Raw genomic sequence first — 13,142 nt, 5'->3', positions numbered from 1 at the left:
ACTGTAGTGATTAGATTGAAGACTGGGCAAGAATACAAGGCTTATTCACGCTACTCAACCTACAGCTGCCAGTTTAATCCCCTCCAGAAAACTGCTAAGTTAGTTGGCAGTCTGATTCTTTTTAATCAAGAATTCTTTTACTTGCAGCTCTTCTTGTGATTGCTTTTTTGTCTCATCTCTGTGGTACGCTTAGTTGAAAACTACCAGTTAGAACTGCGCTTTTGGGACCGGCAGCTCCTGTGTTCAGCTCTGCAGCACTTGAATAATTGCATTGGATATTCAAGCAAACTACATCTGAATTCTAAGAAACAGTACTGTAGGGGAACACATCACCAAACTGATCAGCTGAAATTCCTGTTTAAATGTGAAATAACAGGAGACTGTATTTTTAAGGTTTACTACACGTTTGACTGCTGAATCTTACTACGGAGGATGCAAACATTTGTGGAGCACTTATCTGAAAACAAGAAGCAAAGCTGAATACTGCAGCTCCTTAAGCACCAGCCATATGCCTCTACAAAGAAATGCAGAATAACCTTCAGTTTATGAAAACTGACGTGACTGGAAGAATGCATTTGGACGCCCTATGATGGAACTACCACCACTCTCAGAAGTTGCAACTACATAAACAGAAGCAGCCACTTCCCCCACCTCAAGCTGCTTTAATATACCTTTGTTTTCTCTTACTTGAGCTGGGAATCTCTAAGTTACTGCTAGCTGTGCCACTATACTGAAATACAGGCAGGAAGTGGTAAGGGTAGTCAAATTACTTGCTAGCTGTTCAGTGTAAACACCCCTTCCTTAGGGGGATCTGGATTGATGCAATATGTTGCAGCGATACACAGGGGCTACATGTTGTGTTTTACCATGTCCTCAAGCAAGTTACTGACCCAACTTTAGAAATCCAATGAAAAAAAACTCTTAATTTCCAAGTATACAGCTTTCAACTGCAGGTCAGGAAGCCTGCCCTACATAACAAAGGGCCAGCAATGCAAGAACCACACCCATTTAACTAGTCACAGCCCTTCAACACACTTAAATGCAAACTACTCTCCCCTCAAGGTAAACTTTATCCAGATCTCAAATCTTTTTTCTTCTGCAACATTTTCATCTTCTACCATGTAAAAGACATGCAGTCTAAAGCACTTCCAGCACTAGCAAAAACAAGTCTCCAATGACAAGAAAACTTTTGCTACGACAAACATACCACACTCGACAGCTAGCAAAACCACTGATGAAAAAAATTTCACTAGAAACAAAGTTTTAGGAAGTAAGGTATTTTGAGCATTTAATAGATGACATTTTAAGCTGACACTCTGTTGTTGTTTCTAATTTCATTACTGGAGAAACAGCGAATTAGTCAGTGCCACTTCATTAAAGAGAGAAAGTTTCAAGCATTAGGAAGAAATAAGGCAAATTACTCACTGAATCACAAGGCAAGGTCATACTTATTCCTTCAGCAGGTATCTGTTACTTGTCCTCCTGACATAGCAAATCAGTGTCTGCTCTGGTCTGTGATCTTACTGAGACTTCATGAACAAACTGAGACAGACCTTTTATAAAAAGAATCCTAAAATATTCCAAGTCTAAGTAAACTCCTACTGATGTTCTATTCAGCAAGTAAACTAGCTGTCAGTCAAAGCCCTTCTGCTGGGAGACATTCAGAAACAAGTCAAGTATCACAATGTTTATTGATAGATACAAGTATATAAAATCAGGGCATGAACATGTCTTGATAAGTTAAGTAGACTTAATTTCAATACTATAATAGAGGGACCAATTCAAATTTCTCACCATGTCATGTTTCACACCCACAAAAACCTCTTCCAAAGGGCATTAAATCATCTGTCCAGCTGATCAGTTTTTGTGCAAGTAAACTGTTTCTTTAAAAAAAGACTTGTGCACTTGCCCAGGTTCAAGGATATTAAAACCTAGCACATAAAGCCCATTACTAGAGGTAGAAATACAGGCAATATACTATTACGGCAACAACCATCGATTACAGTTAAGGATTCTCCGTAACAACCAAATGGATAATCAAATATTGCAACAACTCAAGTATTACACTGAGCAAAGTGCGTTTCTACAGTATTCAGTGTTGCTATTCAGTTTTCTAACTTAAAAACAGCCTATGATAACTGGCAGCAAAGAAGACCCTTGCAACAGACTGCTTCTGCTCGAGAACTTATGATGTAATTATTGCATGCTGCTAATACACTGTTACCTAAACATTAAAGATACTCTAAAATATTTTTATTGTAGACTATTAAGACATACTACAAAAACCTTTTGCAGAGGATATCCTATTGACATACATCTGCTTTAAATATTGTGAAACATTACAGCGGAATGAATTTTCGCAGTGGTTAGGTCAAATGCAGTTACATCATAGCAACAGTATGTTTGCACAATTTAAGGCTTTGGCTGGTTCTTTAGTCAGCTTCTTCTTCAGATTCTTCTTCTTCAGCAGTTTCCAGCCAGGTTAGCCACTGGTTTACCTGCAGTTACATAAAACTGGTTTAAGGCAACAGGAATTATTTATCTACTATATACATCTCCAGAACACTGTTTTCCCTAAACTCATTTTAAGTGTTTCTGCTACACTCTACACTCACTGAATTTCCCCTCCTTCCTCTCTAGTTGATAACTCCTTATGTTTCTCCAAGTTATGCCCCAGCACAGCAGGGATTACATGAGACAGAGCTGTGATCAAGTTTACCTGGAATAAAGCTTTGCCTTTTCCTGGAAACTCTTGAGTAATATCTTCTTTCCATGCTAAAAAGGCTTCTTCTTCAATGATCTCCATATCATAGAAATGAACAAAGAAGCGCAGTAACATGCCTAGGGAAGGAAGCACACAATTACAACTGTTAGCTTTATGAACTTCCAAAACAAGTCATCTGACTGAAGAGATACAGTGAACCTGAAACTCATACACACGCAAGTTGTGTTTAGGGTAAAATTATACACATACCTTTTGGAAAGTTACTGTTGTAGCAGTGCACCTGGAGCGCATATAAAGCACTCACTTGCAGATCAACATGGTCATGGAGGAACTTCTGCATTACTGGCTTGAAGGAAAGAAGCAGTTGTTTCTCCTGCTCTAGTTGCTCTTTTGATGGAGCAGATGAAGAATCTGATTCGTCACTAGGTGGGTTTACTTCACTTGAAATATACTGCAAGAAACTGGACCAAAGACAGAAAGGTTAGTTCTGTGAACTCCGGGACACAACAACAAAATTTTATGCTCTCCAATTAAGTTCCGTCTGCTCACGAACTTAAGCATGCATTAAGGTGCATGCATTATACTTTACTGTCCGCTACAAAATCCTACTTATGCAAGTTAAGGCTCCAGAACATTTCTGAACAGAGTCATCAGTTCTACACTTCTCATCCCCAAGTAAAACACTTCCAACTGACGCAAACAGATACCGGGTATTGCAAGAGAGCAAGTCCAGCTAAAATGACTTTCAACCCTATCTCAGCAAATACCATCTTATGCAAAGGTACATGGCAGCCTCCACATAGTTAAGTATTTATCGGTGGCTTGACAAGGCACGTGCCTCTATCACATCAAGAAACCATCTCACCTGGTCATCAATATATTCACAAATCCTTTATCTACATGAAGCTTGGGTGAAATGTTATCTTTAATCCACTTATAGATGGCTTGTGGGGATGGATCCGATTTTATTTGCTTTAGCAGTTCCTTCTCCAGTTTCAGAAGTGGGAATAAGAAGCTAAGCCCTTTCCCTTCTAAGATCTCCAGCATGCGGTCCTTGTTCTGGTCAATTTCTGAAAAGCAAGGAAGACACACTTATAGAGCCGGTGCTCAGACACACCTATTAGAAACACCACCCTCACTAAGGGTCGTGACAATTGACTGCATTGAACTACATTAACTGGTGCAAAACACAAAAACCATCTCATGTACTAATATGAAACATCTGAACAGTGATGTGATGGCTCTTACCTGGTAACATTTTCTGCATGTTCACTTTGCTTTGTTGGAACAATTCTGTTAGCCATTCACGATCTTGCAACTTAGCTAACTGCTGAAGGCAAAGCAGGAAGAGAGGGAAATGAGTGCCACTTTCCAGTGGTTGAGCCAGTTCGGAAATGCTCACCAGTTCTGAAATAATGGCACGGGCTGCAAACTGTGCTAAGTAGGATTTCACCAATGGGATGTCCACCTCCAGTTTGGGGCACTGGTCCAATACGTTCAGGAATGCCTACAAAACAGTAACAAGATGAGACACTGAGATTTTTTTCTTGCATACAGTAATACTGTCGCTAAATAAAAGCCATTTTTTTTTCCCTCTCCTACTGAATCATTTACCTAGAGGTTTCCTACTTCCAAAAATCCCAAACCTGCATTTCTTCCCTCACCACTTACTACATTCTCTTACAAGTGCGTACATTACTTCTACCTCCTTATATCAACAAGACAAAGTGAGATTTGCTAACTATCTGTAGCCAAGCTAGACATCACAAACAGCCAAGCAGAAAGACTATCAAACTGCAGTACCTGCATGAAGTTGTCACTTGTGGCTATTCCCTCCTGTTTGAGTAAGCTGATCAAAGTACTTGCTTTCTCTTTGTCTTCATCTGATCGATCGAGGGACTGACTGATTACTTTGCTCAACATCTCAGGAATGAAGTGTTTTGGAGCTCTCATTTCTCTCACAGCGTTGACAGCATCATTAGCATTGCCATTATTCAGATACTCAGTCACAACAGCTTCCTAGAGAAAGAGACTGGATGGTTAAACATACGTTTTTAAAAGTATTTCTAAAGAAGCACCGCAATATAATGAACGTACAGTTTGTTTAAGTAGCTCTTCTTTAGAAGGAGGTGGCTTCTTGGTGGTCTTTGCAGGCTTTTCTTGTATAAGTGGTGGATTTGTTTTAAGACCAAGTTGAGGAGGCTGAAAGACAGTACCAGAAGTTACTTCTTTGAAGTATGTCTACCTACAGTGTTGTTTCAAAAGACACTTTTATCAACCCCCAGTACTCGCTAAAGGTTAAGGTCAAATTACATCCTCAGACATGCTTTCATATCTTCTGCCATGCGTTACAGAAAACTTTCCCTCTCTTATTAGAAATGGGCTAACGTTTCACATGCATGCAAGAATTCAGTATAGCCAAAGAAAACTCTGTCAACAGCACACAGTAACTTCGATATTTACCTGTCCCAAAGGTGGCGTCTGAGTGCGTGGTGGTTGAGCACTGGGAGGAATCATAGTTATCTGGGGCTGAAGCTTTGGCACTTGGTTTTTATTCATTAGAAAAGCCTGAGCAGGTCTCAGGCTTATCTGTAAATAATCAGAAAAACCTCAAACTGTTTCAAGTACTTTGACCAAAAATTACACAGAAATGGACTTGCGTCAACCCATCCCACATAAACTTTAATTTTCAGTTTCTATAGTGTAAACAGTCAGATTAAGCCACACTGCTATTGCAATGCCCCCAAAAGCATGACTCAGTAAATCACAGCTTGCTGCAAGTTACTGGTTTTTTAGTAACATCTGTACCAAGATCTGGAATTGCTCCTTTCAGATGCAGTATGTTAAGAGATCTAAGAAGATACTTAACGTGTTTGCAGACAGGTTTTACAGCTATGATGAAACTTCACTAATTGCTCAGAAATAAGGATACAAGTCTTTTACTCTAAATAATAACACAGCTTACTTTGTGCTTGACATTTTGCCTATCATCTAGTTAAAAAAAAAATTGCCTGGTCCAGCATGTCAGGGCTTCTAGATTTTTTTGAGGATTACAATCTTCTAAAGTTTCCATTAAAATGTGCTGTTATCAACACGATGCATGGGAACTGATGTCAGAGTAGTGCTCTTGGGGAGGTGTGGGAAGGGAAGGAAGGAACATCACAAGAAATTGCCCTCATATCTCAGTCTTGCTCACAGGACGCTGGATACCCTAGGGAAAGTGAGGAATAAGGTGAAAGAGGAAGGGGCAAAGTAGGAGGAGGAAGAGAAGTAGGAAGAGTTCCAGCATAAGTCCTCATAATAACGCGTCTTGCTATAATCACTGGGCAATATTGAGAATAGGCTTTAAGTAATGTAGGCATGTAATATACCTCATCTGCATTAAGCTGTCCTTTCTTAGAAAACCGAGGTGGCATATCCTTCGACTGTCCTTGTTGCTGGGATAAGAGTCCCTGATTCTGGTTATGGTAGAGCTGGCTTTGCCCCTATTTCAGAAAGGGAGATATAGAGAAAGAAGTGCAGATGATGGAGTGGCGTACATCATATGGTAAGTAGTACCAGAGGGACCAGAGGAACAAAGATTCTACTTGTCAGGAAGGGAAGAAGAAGGAGCAGGGGTGGTGGGAGAGCAGCACCTATCCCTAAAAAACAGGGCTATCTTTTAAATAAAATTGCACCATTCTGACCCACCAAAGCCACATGCACCTTTCCTTGCAGTAAAAAAAACAAACAAAAACAAAACAAAAAAAAAGCAAGTGTATTCCTTATTTTTTCTATCATTTTAAGAAACTGTTTAGAAAGTTTTGGTACCAACTGAGCATCAGCTCTAATCAGATCAAACCTGACACAGCCTTCCAACAGAAATATAACATAATCCATAACATATGCATCTGTAGAAGAGCTTCTTAACATGCTCAAGCCATTCTTTCCTTACCTGATTTTTCAGAAAAGATTTGCCTAGTTCTCCAAACTGGGGTTGAGCAGAAGGCATGAGGTGACCCCCATGGCCATTGAAAAGTTGGTTTGAACGATGGCGTCCCATAGTGGGTGAAAATCTATCCTGAATAACTCCTGGACCAGTACCAATTCCACTACCTATATTATTAGAAGACAGAAGACCATTTGTTATCTTGTTGTATTCAGCACAGTACAGCTGCAATCATCACATCAGTCTCACAGTTCCAGCATACCTGGCATTTGTCCAAACATATCAGCAAGCCCTCCGAGTGGGTCCCTGTCAAGTTTCATCCTGGGTGGCATAAAGGGTCCCTCCAGAAAGAAGTCGCTTCTCATCACTTGAGACATAGGAGCAGGAATAAAAACTCCCAGATCCTTTCAAAGAAAAATTGCCATTATGGTTATTTTATAATAATAGTCCTTGAGATAATCAAGTTTTTAGGCCTAAACTACAAGTCTACATGCTTTCAACCCGCAACACCACCTTGCTGTCACACTACCAGATAAACTTCTACATACAGAGGATGAGTTTTGTGACATAAAATAAACAGTGTAAGGATTCCCTACAGCATTTAATGAGAAGCAAAGCACAAGACTTTAGATCAAATACTTACTTTTACCGCATCTTGACGGATTTGATTGATAGTCTTTGGTCCATTGTCAAGAAAAGCTTTGCGAGGAACCCAGTTGTGTTCTCTCAACTCCACAGTATCCTTGAAACATAAATAATTAAGGGAGGAGTGAAGTCAACTTTGTGGGGGGAAAAAAAAAATGCCAGCAGTAGGCTATTTTAATACCATACCTGCAGCAGGAAACGAATCCTTGCTGGCAATTCCTTACTTGACATCAAGGAGCGCATTCGGGCAAAGTACTGATCCATTAAGGACTGAGAGAATAAAAGTGATGTTACAAATCAGTACTAACACGTGTTTAAGAAACATTTAGAAAAATAACATTCTCACTTATATGACTATCTAGTAATAACAGTGTCTTCTGGGAAGATCTCTAAAGCCACCTGAAAGACTGTCTCCTTCAGCTACCAAGAGCTTTTCTGTATGAGCAATAGTTGGCTCTCTTGCTCCAGGAGACATCAGATTTTCAGTTTTGTTCTTTTGAGAAGAAGCACAGAATGCTTCTAAAACACAGGTTCAGTGTTTTAGCCATGGAGTTTAAGGTACTTTTGAAGACTGCAGCAGAAACACATACCTTGGCTTTTGCATGGTCTAATCTAGGTCCCACTGTCCTCATTATCTGACAGAGGCACTCCAAATCCTCCCCCATATCTTTGAGTTGGACTCTCTTCTTCTTTTCCAAAAGCTGAAGTATTACAAGCAAAATAGTTAATTCAGCACACTGTCAGAAATCGTTATTTATATTAACAGTAACAGCAGAACATGCAGAGATCTACCTTATTATTCATCTTAACAACTGCTTATTGAAGCATTTATTACTCATTTAAGCTCTTGCTATGTACTTTGAACTATCTGTGGTACTTCTGTCCAGCCCAGACTATATCTTTACTTTGAAACAATTCCCACGGCTTTAAACAAAACCCAATTTTCCTTTTTAATCAGACCACACAACTATTTATTCCCAATAACAGTATTTCTACTTGACAGGAAACGTTTTGTTGTTTTTACAGTCAAAGATTCCTAAAACAGCATTAACATTTAATTTTTTTAGTTTAGAAATACTTATTTGTTCTTAGCCCACACCTAATCCATATACTCACTGTTTTGATGCACTTATGAAGGATAGATTCATGAATAAGGTCAAGCTTGCCAAGTTCTCCAATGAATTTGATGTTCCCCAGCATCTTGATCTTGGCAATGGCTCTCTGTTCCTCCTCCTCAGGGAGGAGGGGACCATCATGCTTATCATAGACTGGAAAACAAGAAGTCCTGTTAAGCATGGCTGCCAAAATAGAAAAGAAATGAATTCTGTATTAAATTGGTTTCAAAACTTACTATCAACATTTCTGGTTCTGTTTTCAAATTCATCTTGAAGTTTAGATATTAGGAGGCGTCTGAATGTCTACAAAAAGAAAAAAATAAAGTCGGTACAACTTCAACAAACCACTCTACATGTTACCAAAAATCTACCATTCCACAGACACAGAAATACTCACTGTGCTTTGCTTCTGTCCTGGATGACTCTCTGCAGATGGGCCATCAAAGTTGGGTGCATCTTCTGCCAGTCGCAGACATAGTTGAGCATACAGTGAGCTATACTTGGGCTCTTCAAGGGCTTTGTCTACGATCTAAATAAGATTATTTTCAGTAAGATAGCTTGTGGTAGGATGTGTATGTATGAAGAAAAAGAAATGCAAGACACTCAGTACAACACTACCATTTTACATTATCTAGAACATCTATTCCTTGCCACTATATTAAATAAAATCCATTATTACTGTTTAACACATGATGCTTAATACTGATGCAAAACTGAAATATTATGCTACTGAAAAAGCTTCCATAATCTCAACCTAATGAAAGGGACACATCTGAATTTCCTCATCAGAACACTAAAGCCTACCTCAGATTTAAGAAACATTCGATGGCTGCATCTAGTATACCAAAGACTACCTGTGATAGCTCTTCCCAGACAGTAAGGCTTGTTGAGTAATGGGATGCGTAGAAGTAGGGAGATGGGGGACAGAATGAACACTGGTAATTAGCATTTCAAGATTAACATTAGAGTGTTAAATCTACTCCCTCTCCAGCATATACCTTTCATGCAAAAAGGGATGACATCCCTTTATGGCTGGATTACTAAACATCAGATAAACCATGCTGTTTCTCTCTCATCAGCAACAACCAACCTCTTTATTCTTATGATGCAAGGAAGCAGTAGCTTAAAAACAAACAAAAATACCTCCCCCTCCCACCCCACAAAAACAACCCACAATCCACCACCAGCTTACCAGCAGTATGACCCCTTTAAGGATGAGCTTAGACTCTACACCCACATTGAGGAGCTCAAGGCATAGCTTGTCAAACTTTTCAGGAGTAAGCTTATTTAGTATGCTAAACAGGAAGAAACAAAACAAAATTCAGATTACAAATCTTGTAAGCTTGCTATGAGTTATTTCAGATTTAAATTTACCATTACTAGTTAGTCTTTGAAGGAGAAAAGCGCAAATCCAATTTTCAAGTCAAATCAGATTTTAATTTGTTTTCTAGCTTTCAAAATGAAAAGCCTCACTATTGGTATTAATTCTCTCAGAAAACTTGCTTAGGCTTGCAGCAGCAAACACTTGCTGTATGCCTCATTCCTTCTAAAGAAACTTCCTCACCCTCCCTAAGGAACGCAAAAAGTATGTATGTCTTCCTCTTCTCCAGGCTCATCTAACGAAGATACTGCTAAATATAATAGCATGGAAAACCACCTTTTAGAAAACTTACCCTCTTACTTTCCTGAAGATTGCATCATGTCGTTCTTTGTCGTTTGCGGAGTCGTCATCTCGTCTAGTGCTTCGTGAAGGAATCCATTTCTGAGCGTTTTGCCCTGGGGTTTTCCCCAGGAACTCGCTGCAGGATTTTGAAAAACAATTTCAAGAACCACCTTTCCGGCATAATTTTACACAACCAACTACTGTGTTTAGTTTTCCTTAAAGCATATGCTTATCCTACCAGCATGGTAGTACCCGCAGCTCAGCAAAATAGTCACTTAACTTTAAAATCAAATAAGACCACTCCCAATACTAAAACCTCTCCTCTAAACCTTTTATGTGAAATGCATAAAGTGCTCTGTCCTCCTCACATGACGTGAGGCATAGTTCTAATAGATTATAGACTACCCCACCACAGATGAAGCACATTAACACATCACAGACTCTGTAACGCTCCTCGTACACATGTGAAGGTAGACTACTTCCAACTCTGTTCACCATGACATATCCCATACCTTTGGAATAAGATGCTAGTCTAAAGAACAGGATGACGTACCTGTTGCTGGCAGTCTTGGGATAGTGCTGAGGTGCACCCCTACCACCTCCTCCGCCTGAAGAAGCACTGTTAAAACACAATCATGTAGTTTGCCTAAATCCAAAACACCATCATTTTCAATGACATCAGTATTACTGTAATTACCACTAACTGGGGGAAACATACTTAGTTCCCTCTCAAAGGGCTGCTACACTGCCAAATGTTCAGCCAACCAAACCAGTGCCAGTACCTGAAACGAGAAGCACCCCCTTCTGCAATCGCACTCTCCACTTTGGCGGCTTGACAACGAAGAATCTTCAAAAGAATAAAATTAAATTGACGGGGTGGGGAAAAACAAAACCTAGAAAGACAAATCGAGTGTTCATATTATAGGTGTTTTTTACTGGTGCCCGCCGTATCTCACAACACCTCCCACCCCAGGAAACCTCGGCCCATCACCGCAGCCACATTTCCAGCAGTGCCAACAGTGATAGGAATCGCAGACTGAGAAAACAAACGCCCCAGTAAGGGCTTCAAGATCACCCAGTGCGTGTAATGCAGCAAAAAGGCTGTCTCCCGCCTCTAAATCCACACGGCTACTAAGCATGAAAAAAAATGGTTGCTCTCCACCTCAAGTCTAACCTCGAAAGACAATCGAGAAAATATTCCGTACCAGAAAGGCGATGGACTCGGGGATCAAAGCAAGAGCGCGTGAAAAATCACGCAGTCCACCGCATTCGGGTGAGGCAGCGCAGTACGAGACCGCGCACCCGTTCCCGTACGGCCCGCGCCGCCATCCCGGCCCGGCGGGCGGAGCGCGGGCGGCCAACATGGCCGCCGCCGAACAAAAGGGCTGCGGGGGCGGTGCGGTGCGAGGGCGCCCCCCGGCGGAGGCAGGCGCTGCCCTGCCGCATGGAGCCGCGCTCCGGCCGCGCCGCCCTTCCCCCACCGCGCCGGGCGCCGCCCGCTTCCAGGCTGAGGCGCCGCCAGGGCCCGGCCGGCTCTTTGTTCTCCGGCAGAGACGGGAAAACGGCGAGCAGCCGGCACCTCCCGCACGGCTGCCCCCGGCCCGGCCCAGCAACAGCGCCTCGGAGCCCGTTCACCCTCCCACGAGAAGCGGAGAAAAAAAATTAAACGGAAAAAAAAAAAAAGCAGTAACAGCAAAGAAACCCACCCACAAGCCGCACATCTGCCTCCGCGCTCCCTTCTCCAACCCCAGGAGGACCAACAGCTCTCCGCCCCACCCCAGCACCGCACATCCGCAGGAGCAACCCGAGCCCAGCCGGCTCCTCGCCAACGGCCGCCCCGAGCCCCAACAGCGCCGAGCTACGAACCGGCGCCGCCCGCCCCGGCCTCCAGCACTACGGAGAAGCGGCTCCGGTCTCAAAACGGTTCTGCTCGGCTTTTATACCCCACCCGGCGACGTCCGCCCGGCGCCTCCACCTCTCCGCTCAGCGCCCGCGGCGCGAGCAGCCAGAGCCGCCAGCGGCTCCGGCCGCCATTTTGTGCACAAGAAAGCGAGAAGCCGACGAGAAAATGGCGGCCACTCGGCCTGCCGCCATTTTAAGCGGCGGCTGCAGCGGTATCCGCTCTCTTCCAGGCCCCGACCGCTCTCCCGCCACACCCGAATTGCTCACCTTCCCTAAGGCCTTGTCCGCTTCCCCGGGTCCCGGCGGCTACCAAGGGCAGGGGAAGAGGCAAGAGAAGGGGAGGGAGGGGAAGGGAGCCGGGGACCGGGGCTGGGGAGGGGAAGGGGGGAGCGCGCGGGGCAGGGCGAGTCTCCGAGTCACCACAGCAGAAGCAGCAACCGCCCGACACTGCCCTCCGCCACCTCCATAGAGAGCCGACTCGCCGCCGCGTCTAGCGCGCACCGAGGCAGCCCCACTAACTTTATTACCTTCACGCAACCTACCCCACCTCCCGCCAGCCGCCGCCAATCGCCGCGAAGGTCTCCGCCTGCCTGGCCAATCACAACGCAGGAAGGGGGAGGGCTCAACGTCCAAGTGGGAGGAGGAGGGAGGAAGTTTGGTTGAACTGTGCCATCGCCGCAGTGCAGCACCCGTATTCGCAAAAGCAGTTACGCCGCAAGAGTGGCGATAGTACTTCAGAGAGAAGGAAAATGTGCGCAAGTGGCGTACCGGCTTAATGGCGGCAGTTTGGCTGCCTGTCTTCTCCGCTGTTTGTTCCTGTGCTGCACCCATCACTGAAATCCCAGTTCTAGAGCGTGAGTTCCGTCACAGTCATAGAAAGGGTAGTTTTATACACGTGCACGTAAGCTTTTTGCTTTTCTTAAGCGTACGTTTCCCTTCACACAAACCACATTTCGGATTCATATGAGGCTGTGGTAAAACATCAGCAGACGGCCGTGGCCTGAGCTTGCAGTCAGATCCAAGGAGCAGACCTGGTATTTGAGCTCCAAAAGTCATATCTAATTTAGCTTTCTGGCTTTGGAAGCTATCTGCATGTCTGTGCGTGTTTTTAGCTTTTAACTGACCTACGCACGGCAAGGCATCCTGCAGGCAGCCTCTGTCCGA

At 43.2% G+C, this 13,142-nt stretch overlaps 1 protein-coding gene and 1 non-coding gene across 3 annotated transcripts; both read right to left on the bottom strand.

The window, feature by feature from the left end:
* Nucleotides 1-1,261: 1,261 nt before the first annotated feature.
* On the bottom strand, nucleotides 1,262-12,507 carry EIF4G2 (eukaryotic translation initiation factor 4 gamma 2). 2 transcript variants are annotated; one of them, NM_001099860.1, is given in 22 exon segments: nucleotides 1,262-2,498; nucleotides 2,720-2,841; nucleotides 2,975-3,186; nucleotides 3,591-3,795; nucleotides 3,974-4,232; nucleotides 4,529-4,744; nucleotides 4,823-4,927; nucleotides 5,189-5,314; nucleotides 6,097-6,210; nucleotides 6,660-6,820; nucleotides 6,916-7,057; nucleotides 7,297-7,395; nucleotides 7,485-7,568; nucleotides 7,889-7,999; nucleotides 8,415-8,566; nucleotides 8,650-8,716; nucleotides 8,811-8,942; nucleotides 9,606-9,708; nucleotides 10,087-10,212; nucleotides 10,630-10,695; nucleotides 10,859-10,969; nucleotides 12,246-12,507. In NM_001099860.1, coding segments are annotated over 21 exon segments (2,709 nt in total). In that variant the 5' UTR covers nucleotides 10,900-10,969; nucleotides 12,246-12,507; the 3' UTR covers nucleotides 1,262-2,432.
* LOC112532597 lies at nucleotides 5,895-6,055 on the bottom strand. Its single transcript, XR_003075538.1, has one exon. It is a non-coding gene; the product is annotated as a small nucleolar RNA SNORD97 (small nucleolar RNA).
* Nucleotides 12,508-13,142: the final 635 nt, after the last annotated feature.

Source organism: Gallus gallus, chromosome 5, assembly GCF_016699485.2.
Source record: "Gallus gallus isolate bGalGal1 chromosome 5, bGalGal1.mat.broiler.GRCg7b, whole genome shotgun sequence".
Classification (NCBI taxonomy): Eukaryota; Metazoa; Chordata; class Aves; order Galliformes; family Phasianidae; genus Gallus; species Gallus gallus.
Note: the sequence above shows the minus strand (reverse complement) of the source record. Positions and strands in the feature narration are given on the sequence as shown.